Source organism: Hydractinia symbiolongicarpus, chromosome 8 (assembly GCF_029227915.1).
Source record: "Hydractinia symbiolongicarpus strain clone_291-10 chromosome 8, HSymV2.1, whole genome shotgun sequence".
Taxonomy (NCBI): domain Eukaryota; kingdom Metazoa; phylum Cnidaria; class Hydrozoa; order Anthoathecata; family Hydractiniidae; genus Hydractinia; species Hydractinia symbiolongicarpus.
The window spans coordinates 13868477-13896444 of NC_079882.1; the positions used below are offsets into that span (position 1 = coordinate 13868477).

General features: G+C 33.6%; 1 protein-coding gene across 1 annotated transcript in view; it reads left to right on the plus strand.

Moving 5' to 3' along the window:
- LOC130655228 (replication protein A 32 kDa subunit-like) overlaps positions 1-27968 on the plus strand; it is an 86515-nt gene that overhangs the window by 23139 nt on the left and 35408 nt on the right. Inside the window, exons 4-5 of the mRNA XM_057457960.1 lie at positions 10289-10396; positions 24941-25054. Coding sequence (XP_057313943.1) covers positions 10289-10396; positions 24941-25054 — 222 coding nt within the window. The remainder of the gene's footprint in view (positions 1-10288; positions 10397-24940; positions 25055-27968) is intronic.

The window sequence follows — 27968 nt, forward strand, 5'->3', positions numbered from 1 at the left end:
ACTTTCAGCATGTTCTTTCGCAAGCACAGAATCAGCATGATATTTAATTATAGTTATGGTGATCAATTGCTACATGCAGACTTTGCTTTCTGAATATTTTTCAACAAACATTCCTTTATAACTTAGACAACAATCTGTATAATTTTACAATATCGCTGTAGAAACAGGATGTCACAAAGCTTATTATCGTTTCGTTTTTTGGGGGCAATAACAAAGATCGAAGCAACAAAAATAACATGAGGGATTTTTTTTTATAAAAAAAAAGTTTAATTTTATACAAAAAGTGTTTAACTAAAGAAGTTTTATGACTGTAACATGCATGTTTTATAATTTTTCTTTGTTCTGTTGCTACGTTGTTGTAATAAATTTTTTTTCTCAAAAATAAATAATGAACGCATTGCACATTTCAGTTTCGTCGCAACAAATTACCTGCTTTTCAACACGGCACAATTAGTGTTGCTGTATGCGAGTTCTATGATTACTCGAGAAAAAATTAGCACACGTCATCACACTCCATTGAAAATTAAGACGTGCGAACATCGCACAAGCTCGCACGCCTGCATTTTTTTTCCTGACGAGGCATGCAGGCAAATGAACACGTGTTTTAACCAACATCCTCAGGTCTTGTGTCCTATGAAAATTATTCTTCATTATTTGAATTTTATTGTGAGGTCGAAAACAAAATTCTTTGTTTTATATTTTCACAAATTGACACTGGAGGAATTAGCATTTTAGTATTTGCATTGTTTCCTCATAAAATTATTTTTCATTTTTGCTATGTTCTTTTCCAGAAAATTTTTCTTTCATTTTGCATTGTCTTCTCAGACAATTTTCTTTAAGGGGCTTTCGAAAATTCTTTTCAGGCCTCGTTAGCAGGATATCACTGCCAAGATTCGGACCCCCTTCCCCCTCTTTTTTAGCGGATTTCCGTCTTTGAAATACACACATTCAGATAAATCTTGGAAGGCTCAGGGGCGTGTTTCGTAGATAAAAGTAAGGAATTCATAACAAGACGAATTATGCTCGCTAACGACGAAGAATTTTCAGGCCACAAACAAATTTTTGAAATTTCTCAATCCTTAGTGGATTTTTTTTTCACTCCCTCCCTTAGCGGCCACATCCCGCTAACGGAGCCCAAAAAATTTTTCCGAAGGTCCCTAATTTGACATTGTTTTCTCAGAAAATTATTCTTTAATCTTGCTATTTCCTCAGAAAGTTTTTTTTTAAAATTATTCTGATATACTGCCTAGAAAAAATATAAAATCCACAAAATGCTGTTTCCTCAAAACTAAAATGAATACATAAACATTTCCATTTCATATTATTTTGTAAAGTAAATTGCAAAAACTATGGATTACTTTCCTTGTGATATATTATAATTTATAGTTAGCAACAATTTCGAAGTTTAACAAATTTTTTTTAAAAAAAATATATATATATATATATAAATAAATAAAGAAATTTAAATTGTGCTACTTACTAGTAATGTAAATCATATCAAAAATATTTCTGTACAGTAAAACAAGTTTACATCTTAATGCTCACACGCGATTATCAAACATCAGAATAAATAATTAAATTTCTAGACAAACATGAAAACCTTATCTATTTTTTGCAAACATTAAATCAACTGAAATTGGTAATTAATCTTCTGTTCTCAAGTTATATTTTCTCAATTTTAAGAAAATGTGAAAAAAATTTAAACAAAAGGCTGTATGTGGGACTAGATAATGATCTGCAGTGTTATTTTAAACCATTTATAGACAAAAGTAATGATAATCATCTTAATAAAAGTTTAGTCTCAAATTAGCTAGATTACAGATGCCAAATGTGATGCTCTCTAGGAAAATTGACCGCTTCTATTTTTAATTCGTATTTTTAAAACAATAGAATTCCGTATTTCGTATTTTCAAAAAAGCTTCAACATTGATTTAAATTTGATGTTTTCCACATTATGGTTGATTTTTACCTTTTTTAGGTAAATTTTTGTGGAAGAGGATGATATGCAACTGAAATGACAGATTTTTCTGGATTTAAACTTGTTGTTTTCCAAACTATAGTTTTGTCTAAGCTTTTAAGGGAAGACAATATTTAAAATGTGTAAAGAACTTATTTTTTGTTGATTTGTAATAACTCTTGCAGGCATCCTTTTTGACATTTCAGATTGAAATATTGAGGGTTTTCAACATAATCACTTATAAGATGTACTTTTTTGAGATGCGTTATTTCTGACATTGTTATTATCTGTGTTGTGACTGTCAGTGTTGTAACTGTCTGTCAGTGATGTTACTATCAGTTTTGTGAGTATTGGTGTTGTGATTGTCAATGTTGTGACTGTTGTTGTTGTAACTTTCTATCAACTAGATTTTACACCTTGCAAGCTGTTCTTTTTTATTTTATTAATGTGATTTGACATTTAATATTTCATGTAAGATTTTAAGAACATTTTCATAAAGTTAGGAATTACACCTTGCAAACGAACTTTTTTGACATTTTGACATTCATTTTTTTGGTAAAGGGCAATGTGCAATATTTATTTACTGAAATATTTATTGACACCATTAAAATTTATATGACGGATTTTTTCCATTGTCCTTCCTGTGGATGTTTCTACGGAAAGGACAGTGATTAGTTGTTTTATAATATACTAGCATGTAAATCTTCTTAAATGCTTTACCTTGACAAAAATGGCTTGTCAGAGCCAAATAATTTTAGTAAAAAAGTTTCATAGAACATAATTTTCCTGCTGTTTTAAGTAGGCTTGCTTTATAACTTTCGAAAGAGCAAAAGTATAACTTGCTCTGTAACAACAGGAGAATAATTCTTGCTGCGTAATTAGCAACTTGTAGAAAGTCTAAAAAGTCTTACTTTTTGTCTTTATAGTTAATTTATTAGATTTACAACAACCACTTTTTAATTATCTGTATGCATAAAGCAAAAATACATGTAAAAACAAGGCAGAATATGCTGCAATAAAGAATTAAAATTCAATATGCTGGACTGAAGAAGTAAAAATCACATGCTTTGCAAAGGGACACATTCCTCACCTTTTCTTCATTGGCAAGACTGAAGCTAGGTAAAAACAAAGGTTGAATTAAAACGAATTGTATACATTTTCAAGCTTAACAATAACGCAATTAATTGCTCGCCTCAAGCTTCGATAAATTTGTTTGGCCAAGCAATCCTAAAATATAAAAAGTATGAAAAAAATCTGAAAATGGAGGTAACAAAATTCTTTTGCCCCTGTTAGGGTTAGGGTTAGGGTTGTGTTTGTGTTTCAGCAATGTTCATGACCGAGTATTTTAACCCAGTTATTAAAAGTCAAGTCATCATTATTAAACTGTGACCTGGTACAGATGAGGTCCTATAAATGACCCGTGTTCTTATGCATGTTAGGGCAGGCACAAATGCGTTAAAATTCATTAAATTCACAATTTTGATAAAAATTTTGGACGCATTTTAGTCCAGGATCTACCAACGGATCTTTTCATGTCATTTTCCTCAGAAGGGTTGATAGTCTCAATCTATTGTTTTTCAGGTCAGTAATTAAAATTGCTTTGTCAGACGGAGTTTTTAGGGTTCCTCTAGGTTCCAGGGACCAAAATATATCACAAAAGACCTTAATTTTATGTCACAAGGCTCATGATTAAAATGTTGTATGCAAGTAATACTATCTTCTGTGATAACAAAAATACAAATCTAACATCAAATTTGGGTTCCAAGACCAAGTCAGATCCTCCACAAAGTAGATATCAAAATAGTGTTGTTTTCATCCCATAAGCCTCATGGCTGAAACTTTTCAAGTGTGTTGTACTAAAGCCTATGAACACAAAAAACAAGTCTAACATCAAATTTGGGTTCCAAGTCCCAGTCAGCCTTAACATCGAATTTTGGTTCTAAGTCAAAGTGAAATGAACGAAGCTATGAAATTGAATTTCCACTTAATAGATACACTATGAAAGGGCAAAAATCATATGAGAGGTGTGATTGGCATATCATACGAACTAGTTAAATCAGTTTTTGCATTATGTCAACGTCGTCATTTTTTCTTTTTTCCTGAAAAAAAGAATTTCCATGTCAAGTTTCTAATTACTTTTAGGTTGCTAAAGCAACGTTTGTATAGATGTTAGAACAATGTGAAAAAAAGTTGTTTATCTATAACATGGTTCGAAAACTGGACGAAAGTGGTAACATCAAAAAAATTACCTTCGTCATCAATGTCTTGCTCGAGATATGTTTTCCAATCTTTAGTAACTAGAAGTTCTTCTTCTTCCAATGACAGCTGGAATGCTTTGAATTGCAAAATTACCATTGCTAGAGCTAAAAGTTGGCGAAATCTTTTGCTTCTTTTGTACCCTTTCCCAGATGAAAATGATGTAAGGGAACCTTTTTCAATTATATGACATTCATTGAGCAATTATGGACCTCCATACCAGCCAACCAGAGGTTGGTGCTTCATCCGTAATGCCATCTTTGCAATTGGTAAATCATAGTTTACAACAATGTTTTGTTTTTTTTACATTCTATAGCCATTGTTTGAGCTCTTTTCGGCGTTTCTTTCACAACAGCACATGATGTGGGTGTTAGGTTGATCTGAGGCAAGTACCAAATCTGTTCTGTAGCTTCATAGTTTTTGGATTAGAATGAATTCAGCGTGACGAAGAAAAAAAATCTGGTACATGACTTCTTGCTAAGTTATCAAGCAGTAACAAAGTATGAATGGTTATTTATGGCTTTTCATGATACGGCTTAATATCTAACCCAGTTGACTCGAGCGTGCGTCGTCGTTTCTTTGAAACACTTAATCACATTTAAGTTGTTGACTGCTGGTCCAATTTTGTTAGGTTCTGATCTTTGTTGAATTTCATCTTATTCAGGAGCGTTGTTATCAAGACTTTGATAAGCTATACCGACAGTGTCATGGAGAGTATCTTTACCACTCAAGGTTTCTACAAAGCGATCAGAATTGTCAAATGCCAATCCTGTTTAATATTCAGGTCTTAACTTCATCTCAGGTGGTGAAATTTTTAATTCCTGACAAGCCTTAAAGGTAAGTTCTATTTGTATTTCTTTCACAGTGCTATAACTGACACAATAGCCATAGCGATTTAACATTTCCATCACTTTTTTACTGCCACACAAACTTTTCATTGCTAATCCAAGTTTTAGATGCTTTAATGGTTTCTTTCTTCCAGATGTAGTTGCAAACACAACATCTTCACTTATAGATCCTACTCTTTTCTGCTTACTCAGAGACTGACTTGTTCGACTGTCAGTACCATTGATGAGATATTTAAAGAACTGCAAAACTTCACCAGGAACATTAACATCACCAGACAAATTGTGATACTCTCTAGGAAAATCGACCACTTCTCTTTCAAAATACAGAAATTTCGTATTTTTAAAAAATAAAAAATACGATATTCTATTTTTAAATATAGAACATACGAAATTCTAATTTTAAAAATAGAATTTCGTATTTTTAGAAATGTTACGTGTGTCAAGTGAGTGGTTGAATAAATTGAATAGAACAATTACTCAATTTTACAAGTTTGTTTTTAAAAGATTTTTAATTGGCTCAATGATTTCACAGGGACGTTTTCTCATCATTTTAGAAAGAAATACGGCAACTTTGGAGCTGCGCAGAGACGTTTTCTCGTCATTTTAAAATGATTTACGACAATTTTAAAGCTTCCCAGGGAGGTTTTTTCGTCCCTTTAGAACGAAATACGGGAACTTTAAAGCGACACTTTCTCGTCATGTTAGAATGAAATACGGCAACGTTGAAGCTTCAAAGGAACGTTGTCTCGTCATTTTAAAGAGAAAAACAGCAACTTTGGAGCTTCGCAGGCACGTTGTCTCGTCATTATATCATGAAATACGGCAACTTTAGAGCTTCGCAGGGACGTTTTCTCGTCATTTTAGAATGAAATACGGCAACGTTAGAGCTTCGCAGGGACGTTTTCTGGTCGGTTTAGAAAGAAATACGACAAATTTGAGACTTCGCATGGACGTTTTCTTGTCATTTTAGAATGGAATACGGCAACTTTAAAGCTTCGCAGGGATGTTTTCTGGACATGAGTGAAATACGGCAGCTTTCAATTTGTGTAAAAAATGAGACGAACCCTAACCAGACATTACTTTTTTTTATGTCTTTGTATTTTAAATCTACAGCGTATTTTTAGAAATACGTATTCATTTCAGTGAATGATCTTTTCGTAATGCTTCCTCACCATCTAGATTTTGCTGAAAAGTAGATTCCCTCTCCTCGGTTTACCTTTCTGATTACAGATTCTATCTTTGAAATGTTACAATAGCTTTACTCCCAAACCTAAAGTTGTTGATGTAGTGTGTGGGTCTTTTTCCTTTGTGTTCTGAGATAACAAAGCAATGTTGTAATTATTCAAATCATTCATCAGATAGACTTAGTTTTCAGTTAAAACTTGGATTTGTATCATATCACAAATTGACTTGAATGAATGAGCAGGTATAAATCTTGAACACAATGCCATTCTGAAAAGTCTGCACCTTGTTTCTTTCCAGGTTTTGATTATTGAGCGTTACTTTGATACCTTGTTTGACATTAGTATGATATTAAATTTCTTTTGAAACAAAGTATATATCTCCAAATTTCGCTAGCATTTTCGTGTCATCTAATAGTACAGAATGTGTCTTCACATTACTTTTAAATTCATTTGTTTCAACTTGAACTAACTTTTGGTTTCGTATTGTTTTTTTGTTGTCTTTTTTTGAGCAAATATGCATACTCTCAGGTGTTTAATACAAAGGTAGCTTAATAGCTGGGAGGGTAGTCTTAATAGCTGGGGGGGGAGGGGTCGGAATTTTTTTTTCAGAACCAATAAGCGGGGAGGTTTATTAAACAGGGGGGTCAGAACTTTTTGTGCAAACTGTAGTGGCTTCCTTTCAAATCATCAGATACAGATGCAGTGCGTAAAAATAAATAAATGTAGTGCTAGCTTGCGTCAATGATGGTAAGTAAATACCAGCAAACACAGAATGTATGAATGTTCAAAACAAAAAATAACTTCCCAAAAAATTTTTTCGACTTTTAGGAGGTTATTCATTGGACGAAATTGATAAGCAGGGTGGTCATAATAAGTTGTGGGTGGGTGGGAAAAAATCTAAAAATTAATAAGCCCCCCCCCTTTTGTATTAAGTACCCAAAAGTAATTTGAGTACCCAAAAGTAATTTTGGTAAAAACACCAGTAGTAGAAGGTGATACGTAGGTTGTGGAAGAAGAGGGCATTTTCTTGTCCGAATACTTTCCGATTTCTGTAAATCGACGATAACATGGAAACCTCTAACATCATCTAATCAGGAAGGATCACATTATTGTACTTCAGATTTTTTGAATTTTTAATAGTGAGAACACACTTGCATTTATTCAATGTATCAGCTTTAAATAGTGTAATCACTCCATCTCTACTTCCTTCACCATGATGTAATACACAAGATTTACCTAAAGAGACAAAAAGTTCTTCATGGTAAGTTGTTTAGGGGAGACGATACGTAACTCATAGGAAAGAAAATACAGTTCAAAGTCACTTAAGGAAAATGGAAGAGTATGTTAAAAAAACTGTTTTAAAAACTGTACAAAGCAATTCACGATATTAATACATTCTCATACATTCTTAATATATTCTCATAATTACAGTAATCTCTGAAAATAAAGTCATTTTATTTCGTGATTTATAACGTTAAAGTACACATAATTATTATAGTTGTTGCAAAAAGGGACTTATGAACTAGATGCTATCAGATATCCCTCACCTTCGTATAACCCGCATAAAATTTCAATCAATGTGTTTTACCAACCCGCACCTTTGCATAACCGCATTATGTTAAGAAAAAAATTCAGCGTATTTTTACTTACCCTAATCATTTTATAATCATGTGCGTGTGTTCTGTTTTTTCATGCTGGAGACAAGTGGGGGACGTTTAAACTCGTGAACCCCAAACACGAGAACCAAGTGTCTGAACTAGCGACTCTCTTATTCTCAACTTCCTTGTTTCCGATTGGCGAAATAATAATGAATTAAAATTAATTTGACAATTCGATCTTCTGCTAATGCCGGCAGTACCAAATCGGACAATGCTGTTTTCTTTTAATTTGTAAACATTAGTTTCAGCCAATAATAACTCTTCATGTGATTGAACAAACAAACAAATAAAAAAACCATTCTATCAGGTTATAAACCTAAAGTAAAATCTCTGTTTTTTTATGTATATTTAAGTTTTTTTGGCATAAAAATAAACTAATTAATAAATAATTATCACAGATTGTCTGTAACAGCGATGTGCGGAACATTCCTTTCTAATGTTTATAGAATTTTGTTATCTATTTATATCTCAGCAATCAAAGTGTGCATGATAAAATGAATGGCGGCAATAAGGAGGAGATAGTTGCGTGTCTCTAAGGAATTGTATTTTATATTTATTTTTCATATTTTTAGTCCACCTGTTGCTCGAAGGTAGCGAAGATAAAAAAGAAAATTATTATCTATACTTTAATTTTAACATTTTTCAAAATTTTTAACAGGAATTAATAATTAAGTCCTGGGCACTAGGTTGTGAAATATGTGTCAATTAAACCTAAAAATGATACCTGCTATATTGCTTTATTACCAATAGCAAATCATTTCAATGTGCTCAATGTGATTGCAAAGATATAAATAGATTAGAATTACATTCAACACAAAAAAAAATGATCTCCAGAATTTTGTTTCAGAGAGAGCTCGTAATATTAACAATGGCAAGCAATTTTTCACTGTGTAAAAAAAAATTAAAGTAGTTGAAGTAAGATTACATAGATATAGGATCGCGCATGCAGTTATATTAATGTACGCATTTTATCCTGTGGGTACTATTTTCTTCATTAAATGTATAAACTTAGAAAATATAAAACTTATCACATAACCTGCACCACAATATAACCCGCACTAACGATGGAAGTTGTAAAAATCAACTTATAACCCGTGGGTTATATACCGGAAAATACGGTACAAAGATTTCGTTCATCATTAACTTGCTTAGTTGCAGTAACCCCAACCCTAAAAATACAACCTAAAAACTGAAATTCATTTAAAGCCTTTTTAAAAGGGTAACTATTTTCTTACCATCCTTTTTTTTTCTTCATCAAGTTCACAGCAAATCTTTTTTTCACATTGGCTCAGTCAGTTGAAAAAATGTAGTGAGCAAAATTAGACAGGAAAGGAATTAAGTGAAAAAAACGCATAATTGATACATTTCCTACACGGAAGAAGAAACTGCCCAGACATTAAGAAAAAGGAGAAAATTCGAAATGTACAAACATGCAACACAACAAAAATTATTATATTTGTAATTTAGATAACTAAGATAGCCGAGCAATTCTTATTTTTTACCTTTACAAAAAACCTTTGTCTGACTTAAACTTCGACCCTAAATTTGATTTTGGATTTATATTTTTGTATTCATAGGTGTAAGTACTACTCAACTGAGAAATTTCAGCCATGAGGCTCATGTTTTAAAAACAAACCCTTTTTGTGGTGCTTAGTTAGTGGTCTGAAATGACCTAGGAACCCAAATTTATGTTAGATTTTGTATTTTTGTTATCACAAGATAGTACTACTTGCATACAAAATTTTAATCATAAGGCTTATGACATGAAATTAGGGTCTTTTTGAGTAATATATTTTGGTCCCTGAACCTAGAGGAACCCTGAAAACTGCGTCTGACAAAGTAATTTTAATTACTGACCTTCCGTTGGTAGCTCCTAGACTATTTAAGATACCCATATTTTCGCTAAAAAGAAAAAGAAGGAAATTGGTTGAGTTTGAAGTTTGTTCTCGAACAAACTTTGCCAAACTTTAAAAAATCTGCTCATCAAATTTTTGCTGTTTGATGGGTGTTTGTTACATTCGAGTTCCTGTCATCAAATGTTTTTTTATCACTGTGTTGAGTGAGAAAATACAAAAGATAAAATACTAAAGATAGGGGGGGGGTGTCTTTCGAAGGTTTTTCCAATAAATTTTTTTTTAATACTTGTTAGGATATGACGTTTCTCAGGATTAGATCAGTAGTTTATTTTTATGATGTGCACATTGACAGGGAAAAATAGACAAATGGGCAAAATGAGTCAAAACAGTTTAAAAATATGGATTTTTTAACTTTTCTATGAATTGAATTATAAGTTTTTTGTCATGTTTTAGATCCAGATAGGTCCATTGTAGTTTCGCTTATTTCATTATGAATGTTGTACATTGGTTTTTGCAATATCTTTTTTAGGTAAATCGCTCTCAAACCCTTCTTCCTGTCACAGCAGCCATGATCGACAAGGCGGAATATAATGTTACAGAAGATGTGTTTACTTATGAAGGTGTTGAAATACATCAGGTAAGTGTCAAGCTCCTTACCTGAAAATGATATCCAAGAAAGTTATTGTCTTAACAAAACAGGATTTATTTTAAAAATATCTAATCCATGGAGTGTGTTTACCAGTTTTATGATTAGATGTAGGAGCTCTGAGTTATGCAATTATGCTGCAAATTGTGAGACTTTTCTCAAGTGTGCTGGGAGGCATGTTCAAAAAAGTAGCTACTTTTATAAGAGATCATCTCAAAATGTTTGTATGTTTTTTTGTATTAATATTAATTTTAATATTAACGCTTTGAAGTATTTTGTTTCATTAAAGGAGTTATCCCACGAAAAATCAAAAAAATAATTTCATCTTATTTTATCGGAAATGGTTTTTTATTATTATAAAAAGCTTTTTTTTAAAAAAGTTCTTTTTTTTCTCTTATTCGGCTTTTTTTTACAATTACGTCATAGTTGGCGAATGATTTTTTGTGTGTTAAGACAATTCAGCAAATAGAATGATATTCTAGGGAATCCAAGATCGTAATTTCATAATTAGAAATATTTATTTTATTTTATTTTATTTTCTATAATTATAATCCTATATTACCGTAAATGCTCGATTTAGCGCCCTGGGCGCTTATTTAAAAATTCAACTTTTGGGGTGGGCGCTTATTCGAGAGGGGCGCTAAAACGAGAGGGGCGCTTAAAAAAAAACTCAAGTTGTGTCAAATCAAAAATTTTTTAGCAACTAAGACAGTATTAGTAAGTGATAAAATAATAGAATAAAACAGAAGACATGCTCTAAAAATAACGTTGTTAATGTTCTTAAAAACTAAATATTCTCTATGTCAATATCATCGTCTTCGATTTCGTCATCGTCCAATAAAAAAACTTCGTTTGCCGCCTCTTCTACATCGGAATCAGTTACGCTATGTGATGAAAAAGGGTTTGTTTCATCCTCGGCATCCCGTAATACCTGCATTTGTGTTTTAAGCATTGTTTTGCCTGCTGCACAAGGTTGTGATTCTTTGAAACAATGAATATCGTCATCTTCAGAACCATCAACTTTTATATTTAGTGCGCATGACTTAAATGATTGTTTAATGGTATCAGCTGATAAGGATGACCACGATTCTGGAATCCATTCAACAATACGTTTACGAGGTGGTGCCTTAAGATTGCCATCAACGGTTTCGTTGTGTATTCCCTCATCTGCAAGCCATTGATCGTATCTTTCTGTACACATCGCCTTAAATGGTTTATTCCATGACACATCTAGTGCTTGAATGTACTTCGTGCATCCTCCGGGACTAATAACCTGATCAATGTTTGAAGACTTTAATGCTGCTGCAACACTACTTTCCATATGACACTCGTAGGAGTCCCACGCTAAAAATCGCTTACCGAAAGAGAAACTTCCCAAAACCTTCTTAGTATAGTCAAGAGTCAATTCAGTATTCATCCAGCCATTTGATGAAGAAGCTATTATACAGCGTGTTTTGAATTCGTCGTTTAGTGTTTTTGACTCACGTTTTGCGCCTTTAAATACGATATACGGTTTCAATCTTGTTCCATCCGCTTTTGCTGTTAAGCAGACAGATACTCGTGATTTTTTATGGCCAGTAGTTTTCATTGTAACAGTCTTGTCACCTTTTTTATGTACTGTTGTATCAGATACCATATCTGACCAAACGGGTGTTTCATCCATTGCTATGATGTTTGAAGGTGAATAATGATACTTAGAAGCATAACGTCGAGTGTGGAGTATGTAAGACACAAGTTTATCGATCAACTTAGAAGGATCTTTTTGAGCGACAGAAGTTTTTCGTCTCAGAGATAGCCCATTTCGAAGCATAAACTTCTGCAACCACCCTGTACTTGCTACAAATGTATCACCCTGTACTTGCTACAAATGCGATGCTATTTTCTGAATCACTTTCTTTCGCTTTCTCATTATACACAAAAAGGGCTTTTTTCATGATCAGTTTTCTGGAAACTCGAAGTCCTTTATCTCGTCTATCGTAAATATATTCAACAAGCACTTCTTCCATCTGCTGATCGAGAGGTTTGCGTCCAGCACCGTCTAATCGTTTCCTTATTGAACCGTGATCTTTCTTTTTTAAAGATTGTAATTCTTCTTTACACTTTGACCATTCTCTTATTCTCTTTCTATCAACGTTGAATTTTCTGCTTGCTGAACTTATGCTATTGAGTTCGGCGTAAGCTACTGCGTCAAGCTTAAACTTTAAGCTATAACTAGATACTTTTTTACCCTTATGAGAAATAGCGACTTCGTTAGTTTCGTTTCCATCCGCCATATTTTCGTACCACACTTGACCTTGAAATTTTTCTTTATTTCCAAAGCTATCTTTATTTCACTTCGCAGATCTTTTTTAAATGTCCTTCACCACAGAAGACAATTTCTGCAAGCTCCTCAACTATCTAACATTGTGTAAAGCCAATAAGATGGAGTGTTTTCATCGATGTTCACAAAGATCAAAAGACAAAGGTGACAACTTAATAGTTGTTCCAAATGGTGTTTTTTGTTTCTCTTGTTATCACAGCTGCAGTCACATCTAATTAAAGTGCCAATTTACTATATTTCACTACTAGTCATAAAGATAGCTAACATAAAAGTTATGGCAAGAACAAACTCTTCTTTCTGCAATATATTTTACACATGTTTACATGTCAAAATGGACGCCTGAAATAAACTTAAAACTGAAATGTGCAGTTGATACAAGAAATGAAGCTACAGAATACGATGAAAATGCAATCGGCGTTTATTTATGGGGCAAAGAAGGAACAGTAGATGGGCTTGTTGGTCATCTTCCATTGGAGTTATCAAAACTCATAAAACAATTTCTAAACGCAGACCATTATAACGTCGTGACAGCAACCGTGAAAAAGAGAAGTTGGGCTTGTCATCCCGGCAAAGTACAGTGCTATGACAACACGTAAAGAACTGATAACTATTCTAAATGATGAACTATTGAAAAGAAAAAATAGATACGAACACTTTGCTATGAAATTTAACGCTGTAAATGATTTTAAAAAGAAAGCTATTTTTGAGTAAAACGTCTTTTTCCTATTTCCTAAATATTCAAATAAGCGCCCCCTTTGGCTCTAAAATTATATTCAAATAAGCGCCCATGGGCGCTTATTTGAGAGGGGCGTTTATTTAAAAATTCAACTTTTAGGGTGGGCGCTTATTCGAGATGGGCGCTTATTCGAGAGTGGGCGCTAAATCGAGCATTTACGGTATATATTATATATTTTTGTGTTTATTCTTCTGTGTAAGGGACATAGACACCACCTTCTTCAGGGAAAACTTGTCTTATTTTCCACACAATACACGACAGTATAACTCGGCGATCGCCTTTTCCAAGTCGTTAGAAAATGAACCAAATAATTGCTTGTAAGTAGCAAACCGAAAAGATTTGTTTGTAGGCATGTCTTGCAGAAATTTCCCTTTTGTCTTGTGTGTACATATTAAAACGAGACAAAGTTGCTTGAAATCCTCATTCTAAGTTATACATTTTATTCCTAAAAAAACAACGGATATTTGTACGATACATATCATTATTATTTTATATTTTAACAATACTTTTTGTGTAGCTTAATCATATTTAAAAAAAGTATGTTTAAGCACATATACCTTGGAATTGTTTGTCTGTTAATGCATCCACTTCCGTCCAACAAAGACAATCAATCTCCCTGGTTTCAGTCTTGCAGTTATCGCACTTGCACCATTCGTTTCTCCCAACACAAAAACTTTCCCATTGTTTTACTAAAAATGTCGTTTCTCTCTCAGTTACAATGTTTTTATTATCATCTTATTTAGTAGTCTCCAATTAAGAAAAGCTCATCAAAGGTTTCCATCTCATTATCATTGTCCTCATCTTCTCCAAAATTGTTTTCTTCTTCAATAATATCATACTCTAATTCTTCTTCGCTGTGTTATGACGTCACAGCAAAAGGTTCTTAATAAAAAGACAATCTTTGCGCATTGATTAAAAGATCAATAAATGATTTTTCGAAAAAAAAAATATAAACTTTATACTAATTGAATAGCGGCAAATTATAAATAAAAAAAATCGAAAATTTCGTGGGACCACTCCTTTAAACGAAGTTTATACAAATTTTTTTAAAACATGATACGAAAAACGCTTTTATTATCATATGAAAATAAATTATAACTTAGTACAAAGTAAATTGCTATGCAAACATAAAACAAACTTAAAAGTAGCAGCGTAATTACACAAAATTATTTCACTATGAAACTAGATACAAAAGAATTAAAGGGGAACTCCAATAAAAATCACTTTTTTATTTTTTATTTTATACGTACTCAGAAAAGCATAAAAAGTAAAAAAAAAAATTACTTCACTTGTTTTCCTTATTTAAAATTGTTGTACTAGCCTTCGCATATTCAATTTTTTTTCTCATAAAAAAACAGACAGGCCCGATTTCATTTATGACTGGACCCGATTATAAGTAATGACATCACATCGTGTAGAAAGTTTAAGCGAGTGCAGAGAACGTCCATGTTAAGACCTATAGCTTACATTTACATCGCTGTTTTATGTAATTTACGTTTAAATCTTTAAAAAATGGTTAGGGGTCTGCGTTTTGATGTATCATTCATCAGAGAAGTGTAAAGAAGTCAGTTGTCACAAAATCCTGTCTGTGAAAAAGAAAGAACTCAGACAAAAATAGCTAGCTAAACAAAATACGTCGTGCAGGTGATCTAATAAGAGATCAAAGTTTTTATATTTGTTTGTCTCACTTCACAGATATTCCTTTTAAAAGAGATCTCCAGGAAATAAACTTCCATAATAAAAATATTGCCACTTCGTAAAAAAGCCATTTTAGCTAGTGATCACGCATTTCAATGTTCCTCCATCACAGAGAAAATTTCAACGTTACATAAAATCGCATTTGTGTGCAAAAAAGCACGTGCTGAGAACGTTGGTTTGAGTCAGTAAGACACCACATCACTTTGCATCATTATTAGTTTCTCCCTTGTGGGACACAAGAGGTTCGAAGTCGTATGGCTGTAATTTTGTGAAGTCTTTTTCATGAAGAGAATTATCCGATTCTAAGTTTGCTGAGTTATAATCTTCGTCATTATTACAAGACGTCTTATCAACGAACAATGTAACCAGTAAGTAAACATACTTTTAGAAGGCGTGCTGCTGAGCTCACAGACTTTCTGCACGATGTGACATATGCTCATTTATTCAGACCTAGTCCTCTCAACTTTATGCGACCTTGCAAATTTATTTGAAATTGAAGATGTTTACAGACCCGATTAAGGTATAAATAAAGATTTTTAACAATTGTAAAAGGTTTATTGTGACATATTTATGTATTGTCTTATCAAAATAACATTTTTTCAAATATTTTTTTTCACTGGAGTGCCCCTTTAAACAAAGTTTTTTTGTCATATGAAGAAAACAATACAAACTTTAAGGGAAGCAAATTGCTATATGATCTTGAAACGAACTTCAAAATTACTGCCGTAATTACGAATAATTGTTCCAATACGAAACAAGAGAGAAGAGAATTAAAAACAATGTAAAATATGCAATTAATTTTGATAGTTTCAACCTAACTTGCGAAACAAAGTTAATCTCCATTAAATTTGAATATACTGAAATTAAATTAAACAGTTTTTTAAAATCTAGGTACTTTTATAGCATGTCTAAAATGTACGACAGCGATATCGATTGGATATACGACACAGCCAGTTTTGATGACAAGGCTGATATTTTTGCAACGTATATATTTTTTTTTTTATTTATTTTTTATTTTTTTTAAACTCTTAAATTTGGTAATGTAGTAAAATTGAATTTACTCATATTTTTTTAAAATAAAAATAATAGTCGAGGAAGACCAAGCATACACAAGAAATATCTGAAGATAATTACTTGTGTCAAGACGTTTAAAGAACAAGGTTCTGCTGAAGCCCACTAACGTTGCAGAGACAGTGTTCAGGGTTCGAAATAAAAAAGTAAAGTCGCTTCGCAAAAATTTCAGCACTCTGTAACGAAGTAAACCACTATCTAGATGTCTGGGAACACTGTAGATCAATTACCTTTGGCTTGTTCATTAGTAGCTACTTGTTTTTTGAGCTTTACTTTCTCCTGGGTTATTATTTTTTTGTTGGAGACAAGTGGGGGACGTTTAAACTCGTGAACCCCAAACACAAGAACTGAGTGTCTATACTAGGCACGCTCTCAGTTTTAACTTTCTTGTCTCCGATAGCCGAGATAATGTTGCAAAAATTAAATAAGTTTAATTTATAGCATGCTGTAAGAAAATATTTAAAATGTAATTATTGTTTCATAGGTTCTTAACCAGTTTTCGTGAACATTACAACGCAAGTTAAATACAGTATACTGATTAAAGTTGTTTTCGCAATAAAATATGTTTGTTTCAAACATGAGTCTGTAAGTGTGCGCATGCGCTAAACGTGCAAAAATAATTGCTTTCATTCAAAAACACCAAAGATAGCGAGTTCCTTTCAAATCACGTAAAAATAATTGCTTCGAGTTAAATTTTTAAATTGCGATCTAAAAAAAAGCATTTCTGTTCGCGATTTTCATTTTTAAACTTTTAACAAAGCTTTTTTATCGCCGTTCTTTGTTCTTAATTTTTTAAAACGCGATCTAAAAAAGCATTTCTATCACCGCTTTTCATTCTTAAGCTTTCAAAATGCAATATAACGAAGCTTTTCTATCAGCTGGTTTTGTTCTTAAATTTTTAAAACACAATCTGAAAAAGCATTTCTTATCGCCGCCTAAAAATATTCGATTCGCAATTTTATCATTTTCTTCAAAAATGGCATTTCGATTCGCAAATTGTGAACTGCTAATTCGAATCGAACTTTCTTTTACAAATATTGTTCTCCAGGTTAAAAAAAGTTTAACTGTTAGTTGCCACACCATTTACAGATAATGCTTTCACCCTGAAAAAAATACAGCAAGTAAAAACTATAAATGTCTGAGTTTTCTCAAAAAAGAAATACAAAAGAAAAAAACACATGACGACTTTCAAGAAAATTACTATCCAATGCAAGCATTATTATCCAAAGTATCAAACCTTACAACCAGCTAAAACGATTTATGAAAATATCTGAAGACAAGTTAAATCGTTCGTTTATAAACTGGCTGCATTCTGGAAAACTTCTGGTGCAGTTGTATCCGTTGCATGTTATGAAAGCACCAACGCGATGCATGTTAATCATATGATCAATTTGATTGAAAGCGAATTAGAAATCAAAGAACTCATGTTGTGGTAACTGCTGACGGAGGCCCTGACCAGTCAGTTAGGGACGTTATTAACTTATGTCTATGGGTTTGCTGTGGAGAAATCTTGAGCTCGACATGTTTGTCATCCAATCATATGCACCAGGTCACTCAAGATTTAATTCTATTGAGAGCTGCTGGTCTTACCTGACTAACAAATGTCGAAAGTATTTTTGCCGGACGATATCAACAGAGTCACACCACATCAAAGTGACGGGTTGATGAATGTTTGAGACAGGGCTGTTGATTTATGTGCTCGGTTTTGGCTTAATAAGAGTTATTGTGGATTTACCATAGATGTAAAAACATTTAAAAGTTAATTCCACTGGTGCCACATCAACAAGTGCTCATACCATCCACCAAAGATTTTTTGAATGCTTTCGAGAAATTGAATGAAACCCCGGGTTATTCAAAACTCGTGGAAATTTATATCTTTTTGGTTAGACAAGTTAATCTTAAAGCATACCAGTTAGATTTTTTGAATACACCAAGAAATCATGGAATCATTGCTCCAAGTGTGATAATCAATTTTTGAAGCTAATACAAGAGTTTGGGAATAGCTGTCCAATGCCTGAAGATAGCAATTTTCATAAAGGCGTTACAAGACTTTTATTAAGTTAATACAGAGTCAAGTCACAAACAGAAACTACCAACCCAACTTTGGTTTATGCGAAACACGTATCTTTGTACATTTTTTTGGAAGCAGATAAAAAAGACATTTCAGTCTTATGAAACAGCTGTAATTATACAATCTTTAACTGCACGAATAAATTATGTTTTTAAAGGCTTCTGTTTTTTTTCAGTTAAAATGGTGAAAAATGTATTTGTACACGTTTTTCAGAAGAACGTAAATAAGCTTCTGCCAATTATCCTGGTCAATATTAAAAAACTAAGTACTTAAATTTCTTTTTCTTAAAGAGTGCTTAATAAGTTAACAGAGTAATAGGGCCAATACAGTGTGCAAAATGAAAAAAAAATGACTTCGTTTGAAACTCAAAGTTTCATGTGTTCTTTGAACTCAATCTTCAGCTAACTGACTAAAAATTTACAAAGTTAACGTTTAATATTCAGTATTATGTTCTCATGTATATGCAATGACTTCATTTGACGTCAGTCATTAGTCTCAAAATTGGCCAACAAGAATTTGTTTGGGTGTCTGCATTTCGATATAAGCTCATTTTTTTGGTTCAAAAGGTTGTTCCTTTAAAGGTTAAAATTTCATACTTTTCGTTAAGGCAAAGGTTACAGTTATTCGAATTGGGTTTATACTGGGAACATTTCTTGATAATATAATAATATATATATACATATATTTCATTGCAACTCAAACCGTATCAACTTCATTAATTTGGTTGAGGTTTTATGTTGTTTTGTCTTCAAATAAGTTGTACGCTGCTGGTAGGAGTCTGTGTGTGAACCTCGTCTATAACGAAGGCACTGCAACATGGTTCATCATCATCATCATCATCATTCTCGGCTTAACGTCCGTTTTCCATGCTAGCATGGGTTGGACGGGGTATATTAATGACCCTCTTCCAATCTGATCTAGACTGTGTTAGATCTAAACTCAACTTCCTCTCTATCAAGTCTGTCCTTATAACCTCCTGCAAAGTCTTTCTTGGTCTGCCTCTGGGCTTTGCCCCAGGAACTATCAAGTCTCTACACTTTCTTACCCAATTATCTTCCTCCATTCTTTCCAAGTGCCCCAGCCAATTCAATCTTCTTATCTGGATAACACGAGACTTAGCCTGCTTCTTAGCTCATCTGAACTCTTTCTGTCTCTCAGACTGGCATTACACATCCACTTAACCATTCTCATATCATTCCTTTCTAAACAGTCAAGATCTTCCTGCTTCACTGCCCATGTCTCACTACCGTACAACATAACACTTCTTACACAGGCCTCATACAACCTACCTTTTACCTCAATTGACAGGACTCTGCTAGTCAATAAAGGAAGTAACTCTCTAAACTTTTTCCAAGCAGAACCTATCCTGCAAGTAACACTTCTTCCAACACCCCCTTCACTGCCCAACATATCACCTAAGTAACAGAAGTTCTTAAGTATCTCTAACGAGCCACTGTTGTACATCATTAAAGCGGGAAATACTTCATTCTCTATAATCTCACCTTTGCAACGCTTGCATACAAACTGTATGCCAGCTCTTAACCTTCCACTAATACTACTGCACTTCTTATGTACCCAATGCTTGCAAGTCTGACAAAAAATTGAGTTACTACCAACCCCTTTCCTGCAAACTCCACAAGGCCACTTTCCAACTACAAGGTCACACTTGGCTGCAATGCTACTTATCATGACTTTAGACTTTGCTGTGTTTACCTTCAGCCCTTTCTCTTCTAGTCCTTTCTTCCACTTCTCAAACTTTTCAACTAATTCTTCCATCGACTGTGCTATGAGAACCAAATCATCTGCATACAATAACTCCCATGGGCAACCTGTTCTGAACTCCATCGACAGCGCTTCTAAGACTAGAATAAACAACAAAGGACTAAGTACAGAACCCTGATGTACACCAACATTTACACTAAATTTATCACTAAGTGAATCGTTAATCCTGACACGACTTCTAGCATTGCTGTACATAGACTGAACCATCGTAACTAGCCACTCATCCACACCTAATTTTCTCATAGCCCACCAAATAACTTTACGTGGCACTCTATCAAAAGCTTTCTCTAAATCTACAAAGGCAAAATAGAGATTCTTTCTCTTTCCTAAATACTTTTCCTGAAGCTGTCTGAGTAAAAATATTGAATCTTTAGTGCCACGCCCTGGAACAAAACCAAATTGCATCTTATCTATATCAATTCTTTGTCTAAGTAACTTATCAATCACTCTTTCAATAACTTTCATTACTTGATCAACCAACTTCAAACCTCCATAGTTACCCCTTTCTAATGCATCACCCTTGCCCTTGAAACAATTCACTATTACACTCGACTTCCACTCACTCGGAAAAGCACCATCCTTTATAATCTGGTTAGCAAGACTTGTAATAAGCTCAACTCCAATATATCCAGATGCTTTTACCATCTCTGCAACAATACCTGATACTCCTGCAGCCTTGCCAATCTTCATTTTCCTAATAGCCTCCACTACCCATTCTGTCTTGATCTGCATGGCTGGCCCTTCTACGACATCATCATCAGACAAATTATCCTCGTCCCAATCAAACTCAGTGTTAAGCAACCTCTGATAATGATTCTTCCAAGCTACCCTTTTCTCCTCCTCTGTGCTAGCCAAAACACCTTCATCATTACGTATACACTTCTCACCTACAATATCTTGATTAGTCTTCTTCATTTGCTTTGCTATCTTGAATACCTCATTGCGCTGGTCTTCCCTTCTTAACACATCTGCAAATCTGTTTCTCTCTGCTTCTGATTTGCCTTATACACTGCTGTACGAGCCCGACGCTTAGCTTCTAAGTAAATATTTTTACTACTACCTGACTTCCACTCTTTCCAAAGTTTCCTCTTTTCCTTTATACACTGGTCAACCTCATTATTCCACCACCAGGTCTGTCTATGTCTAGCTGGTCCTTTCGTCCACCCACAGGTATCATCAGAAGCTTCTAGAAGACAATTCTTCAAAGTAGTCCAAGTACTTTCAACATTGTCACTATCACATTGACTATTGTAGGCTAACTGCTGAACTTTTGCACTAAATTGTCTTGCTACAATCTCTTCCTTCAGCTTCCAGACTTTTCGACGGGGCCTGTACTTTCCCTTGGCTTCTCTGACACTCTTCAAGATAATATCAAAAACCAGCAACCTATGCTGGGAAACACACTCTTCCCCCGATATAACTTTCACGTCCTTCACCACTTTCTTGTCTGACTTTCTAACCAAAAAGTAATCTATCTGTGTCTTACAACCACCTGAATCATATGTTCTCAGCCTACTCTGTCTCTTACTGAATAATGTGTTGCAAACCACCATGTCCGTTGCCATTCCAAACTCAAGCAGTCTCTCCCCTTCATTATTTCTGCTCCCAAATCCATAGCCTCCATGCACACCTTTATAACCTTCAGATGACTTCCCAACATGACCATTAAAGTCGCCGCCCACCATGACAAGTTCAGTGTCTCCAAACTTTGATGTGCCTGCTATTAACTCATCATAAAACTTATCTTTATCTTCCTTACTGAGTCCACACTGTGGAGCATAAACTGACAGAAAAGTGACAATCCTATTACCTATCAAAAACTTTATCACTATAATACGACTATTAACACGCATAACATCTATTACTTTTTCTACCCACTTCTCTGCAACGAATATGCCAACTCCTCCATCCATCACTATTACCAATCCAAAAAAGCTTATACCTTGCCCTCCTACCTTCCACAAATCTCACTGAAGCTCCTCTCCACCTAACTTCCTGAACACAACACATATCAACAGATCTACGTTCTAACATTTCAACTACTTCACCTGCTCTACCTCTCAGAGTACCAACATTTACACTAGCCATCCTCAACCTAATGTTATCTACCTTGTGATGTGATAGCTGGGTCTGACGATGCTCACATCTGACATCTGTCCTACCGTGCGCGACACCTTCACTCCTTAGAGTTCCAGCCCCGTTTACGCAGTTTGTCTGATTAACTATTCTTACGGCATCAATAAAGAGTTTTGGCATTGTTTTACAGCTGGATGCCCTTCCTAGCGCCAACTGTTCACAGACCGGACTGGGTGTTTTTTAAAGTGACACCATCACTATGTGGCATTTCATGGGACTTCCACAATCGCCCCTTTAAACTAAGGTATGGTGGAGGACGTTCAACTCCTCTCTTGTCTCTTAAGGAGACCCTTCACCTATGGTTCTTAAATAAAGAAAAGAGATAAGGGCTAAGAGTTTGCAAACATATATTTTCGTAGGAATTTAGATTGACTTTTATCAGACTTTCTTGACTTTTTCCAGGACCTCGTTCTACATTACGCCAGTGTTGTAAATTATCGACAAGCGCCCTGGGTGTTTATTAATTTTTTAAACTGTATCGATGGGCGCTCATTTGTGGGAGGTTAATGAGTAATATATGGTATGCATGTTGCACTGTAGAACTAGTCCTTTTTCTTTGGCTTCCTCAATGCAGAACCAGTATGTTTAAATTTTTTGCAAGAAAAAGAGTTTTAGCGAATGAATCAAGGCATTTTGTTACTGACTTTATATGGCAAAACTAATGCTATTGTTGAATTATATGAGAAAATTTAAGCAAAAATGTGATATAAATCACCGAGAAGTTTTTGTTGACACAGTGACAAGCTTGACTTAGTACAATTGAAACTACATAAAACAAAAACGGTATATTTTAGTTTCCAGTTTGGCTCATCCAAAATAAAGGCAATTTAAAAGATAGGAGCCAATGCAAAATACATGTACAAGCCGTAAAATACACAGGATTTATATCACAAAATATCAGGCTTATAAAGGTATTTCTAAATATAAACGTCAGTTCTAACCATCTGCATCAATGCATCTACAGACCATCGTATTCTACGAGCCCGCAGTAATTAAAACATTGAAGTCATTTTAAAACATCTTGGAAATGTTTATAGGACATTAGATATAGCGTGTTTTGAAGATGTCTGTATGGCGCCATTAAATAACATAGTTGTTTGTTGCAATTATGACCAACACATTGTTCATAAAAAGATATCTTTCTGACCTCATAAGACGTTTTGATGGCACGGGTCTAGTATCACTGGCTCTGTGGTATGTTAATAAAAGCTCCAAAATCAAAACTTTGGTTTTGTTCTTATTGGAAAACTACTTATTCACTACGTTGTTTAACAACATACCTTCAAACGCATTGCATGCTTTAAGTAAATATTGGACTGATAGTCTATACCGACAACTTCATGACTTAGTTACAATTGTACTTTTAGAATTTTTTTAGTAGCTAAATTACACATAAAGATATTCTTGTGTTTTGTTTAGTCCGTTATGTTTAAATTTGTTACTGGATCATTCAAAAAAAGTAAAAATATAAAAATAAAAAACAAATCTACGTAAAACCAAAATAGATTGAGTGCGTATATGTACTATCTTCGTTTATTCTTGGTTTCACTTTCTAAAGATATTTTATCAGACATTTTTTGTGAGTTACCATTTTAATCTACACATGTTTTTTAAAATTATTAATAATCCATTATAAAATCATGAGAATCAGAATCAAATAAATCAGAAACAAATAATGAGTAATAAACATCATTTTTTATTTAGGTAACATTAAAAGGTTACCAGAACAAAATTTCAACCACACAAAAAATAAATTATGCTCAGTGTGTACCAACAAAGTGTTCAAATATTTAAATTTCAAAGTCACTGATATCTTCATCGCTAGACCCACTCTTGCTTCTATCGTCATCGCATCATCATCAATCTCTATTTCTTCCTGAACTCTTTCGTCTCGCGCCTGCATTTCTTCTCCCTGCTCCTGTGGAAAACGAACGACACACCTCTTATCTAAATATTTTGGCACCACCAGAGATAATTAGAAAGAAAATATAATCAACAAGCCTGGTGCAAGTTTTAACGGCTTTAAAACCTGTCACCAGGATTTCTGTCGCGGGGCTCGGTAACGGTGTTCTAATGGTCAGGTAAATCATTTATTCTGTAAATTACATATGTTAAAAATTTATATAAAAAAACGGGGTGTTCGCTTCGATGAGACAACATTCCTTCGTTCGTGTGACATCCATAACCTGAAAATGGTACAAATGCAAAGTCTTATTAACTGCAAATAATTTTTGTTTTAACATCGAAAATCAAACTGTTAATTTTCTATTTTGTGCATTGCTCTCCACACAGGATCTAAGATGTGCGAGACATCCCACTCCCAAGTTTCTTTTAGGCGTGTGGCGAGGCGTGCCGGTGCGATCGCACGCCCTTTCATGACCAGGCCTGTTACGTCTCAACTCTTCATTATTGGACGATTTTTTGTGATCAAAAATCACATTTTTTAATCGCAATTTTTCATAATACATTTACTGCAGGAAATTGATGACATGAAAGAATTCCCACTTAAACAGTAAAAAGTATTATGACATATTTTGGAATCCAGGCCACTCCTGTTTCAATACACCGTAGTATCACTATGAAATTAGCACTAATGAGCACACCCCAGAAGTAAATCAAATGTTTGTTTTTTGCAACAACATAAAAGATTGCAATGACTGATGTCTACTCTGTCTTTTGTTTATAACTTAAAGAATGTGTACAACATTATGTTTCATTTAGATAACTTTCATTGGAATTGTTCGCGAGGTTCAGGAAGCAGCTACCAATATATCGTACAAAATAGATGACATGACTGGACGCTATTTTAATGTGAAGAAGTGGATTGATGGGGACGTAAGTAAGGTTTTTTTATGGCGACTTAACTAAATCAAAATCCTTTCTGATCAAGAGTCATTTCAACAAGTGAGGTTTTTTATTGATTTAAAAAAATTGAATAATAAAGAGAGTTTAAAATTGTAAACAATGCTGGCAATTACTGAAAGCTAGCATTAATTAAAAGGGCTGTTACTGTATAGCTATAATACAATAACATTAAAGTAAAGATTTTTCAAAATGAATTGTTATTTTTGGATTGTTATTGTTTATTGTTGTAACAGGTTTTTATTACTCGTGGTCGAGTATTGTCTTTATTAATAGCTAACACTTTTCTTAAAAGTATAATCCCCCCTCGACCCCAGGTTTTTTTGACTTTTTCAGATAAAAGATGACGTTGAAAAATACCCTGGTATCGTTGACCAGATTTTGAAATATGATTGGCTTTCACATTTTCGCATAATTATGATGATTTTCTTCCTTGGTCAGCACTTTTTCAAGTTAATAATAATGGTGCACAAAGCTGTGATCAATTAGTTTTGTAAACAAAACTTTATAAAGCTAGCAAAGTTTATGAAAAACATTTTAGTGTTACTTTGTTAGATTTATTAAAACATAACTGACTCAGTCTTGGTGCTGCGTTGTACATTAAGAAATAATAGCAGACTCCTGAAATAATAAAAGAACAGCCCTGTCTTTTAGCAAGTGTTTGTATGTTGTAGCTATACAGCTAATAAGCTAGCTAAAACAAGGTTGTTAATATGCTTAGCATGTAGTAGATGATGAAAAACATACTGCAGACGTGCAGATAACAGCTATCTTTATGTATCTTTATGTATTGGTACTTTACTTTTTCGACTTTTGCAAATTACGAATTTATTTTAGTGCAAGTTTTTCGCCTCAAACCCCAATTCACAAAAGCTCCTCAAAAAAGTCACCCAAATTTCTTTAAAAAAAAAGAGTGGGAACCCTGATCAATCAAGCATGGCACATATTTTTATTTAGAGATTTGCTCATAATGTTTTTTGTAAATGTATCTTTGTCAAAATTGGTATACTGTCAAAAATTGTTTATAGGTGTCCCGGAAAACTACCAAATTCAGAAACTCTGGAATTATGATGAAAGTGGAAATATTTTTGGACTCATAATTTATTAAACCAACAAAAAAACAAGCTATAGCAAGATTTAAGTCTTTATTTTAATTTTATTTTTTGCAAAAGGTATGTTTTCCAACAAGAAGTATTTTATAGCTCACTTTACTGGGCACCTTAACACCTATTTTCCATTTTAAGAAAATATTCCATGGTATGAAATGGACAGAAACAGAACAAAAAATTTTCTACTTGTATCTTCCATTTTATAATATTGCACATTTTTATACAGAAAGTAAACACACTTCGCAATCCTCACAAAATGAAATAACCTGATTGGCTACCTTTTTACACACAACGCAAAGAACAAGTTTAACTCGATTCTACTTTGCTCAGAACAGAATAGACAAGAACATTTTCTGTTTATGTGACATAAACATGGCATGCTCAGAAATTTTTCTGTTCCTTTTCATTCAGTACTTATACTCTACTTGTATTCAGATTAAGGAGGTATTTTAAACAAGAGTAGAACTTTTTATCTTGAAACCTAACAATGAACTATCTAAGTTTTGAGGAAGTACCTAGCTAGCTAAACTATATTAAAGTATTATGTGATTTGCTTATAAAACAGCACATCTTTTTTTAACTTGACAGACGCTTATTGCAGACAATAATTTTCTGTTGCGCTGGAAAATAAAATTCTGCCCGCTAAAGTTCCGCCATTGTTAGTCGCATAAATTAACATATGCCGCGTTCGCATAATCTGGCCATATATTGGCCAAAAATCACTCAACAATCCCAGGGTATTTTTTGTGGTCTTCTCTCATATCAAAAAAAACAATAAACCCTTGGGACGAGGGTGAGTTAAATCCTGTTTATTGTAGAGAACTATATTGTAATATGCGTTACTGCTAAACTAACCAATGTAAGGGGAAATAAGTGATAGTCAAATGGCTTTGCATCTATACAGAATCATATACAGCACCTGTTTTCCATGTGAATCTTCAAAAATCTTGTTTCATAATATTAAAAATTTAATACGGCGTAACAAAATGTTTACTGTGCCATAGTTTTATTTTTCGACACTGTTATATAATATACGTGTGTTGTGACAGTCATAGTGGATGTGTTAATTTACTTTTGAAGTCGCCGAAAAATGCATTTCTCAAATGCAAATTGACTAATTAATTGTCGCAACGTCAATAACAATTATTTAACAATATCAATATCTTATATTAAATTATTCAATAAATAAAAATTAAATCAGAATGCTGAAACCAACGTTTAATTTACAAGATGACGAAAGACCATCGAGGTCCAAGAATACAAATGTTTGTATGATAAAACATCAAAATGTTACAAGGAGAAATGGTCAAATCGTTCGGGAGACATTCTCAAAAACCTAAAATCTCAGCCACACGTAACTCCACCAGAATTTGATTATGGGCATCTTTCTTTTTCCTATGCTTTAATTCTATTTCTTAGAACCATAAAAATAATGCTTTAAGCAATTTTCTACTTGTTTTGCTTGAACCAGGCTTGCTTTTCTTTCAGGACAATTTTGTTATTATGTCAAAAAGTCGACAAGGAGATGCAAAAATAAACAACCATTGGGAACACATCAGCAATAAGTGTTAGGTGATAAACCATATGAGCGATGAGCGATGAAAGCTCATCGCCGCATTGGGAACTTAGCTTAAGTGGATTTTTCTACAGCTCTTATCGAGGAGTAATTTACTAAAACGATTCAAAAACTTTTTTTTCAAATCCCACAGAAAACGTTATCCAAAGTTAACTCTCTTTCTATAAACTTTAAACATCGGTAAAAAAACGATTAATAAGCC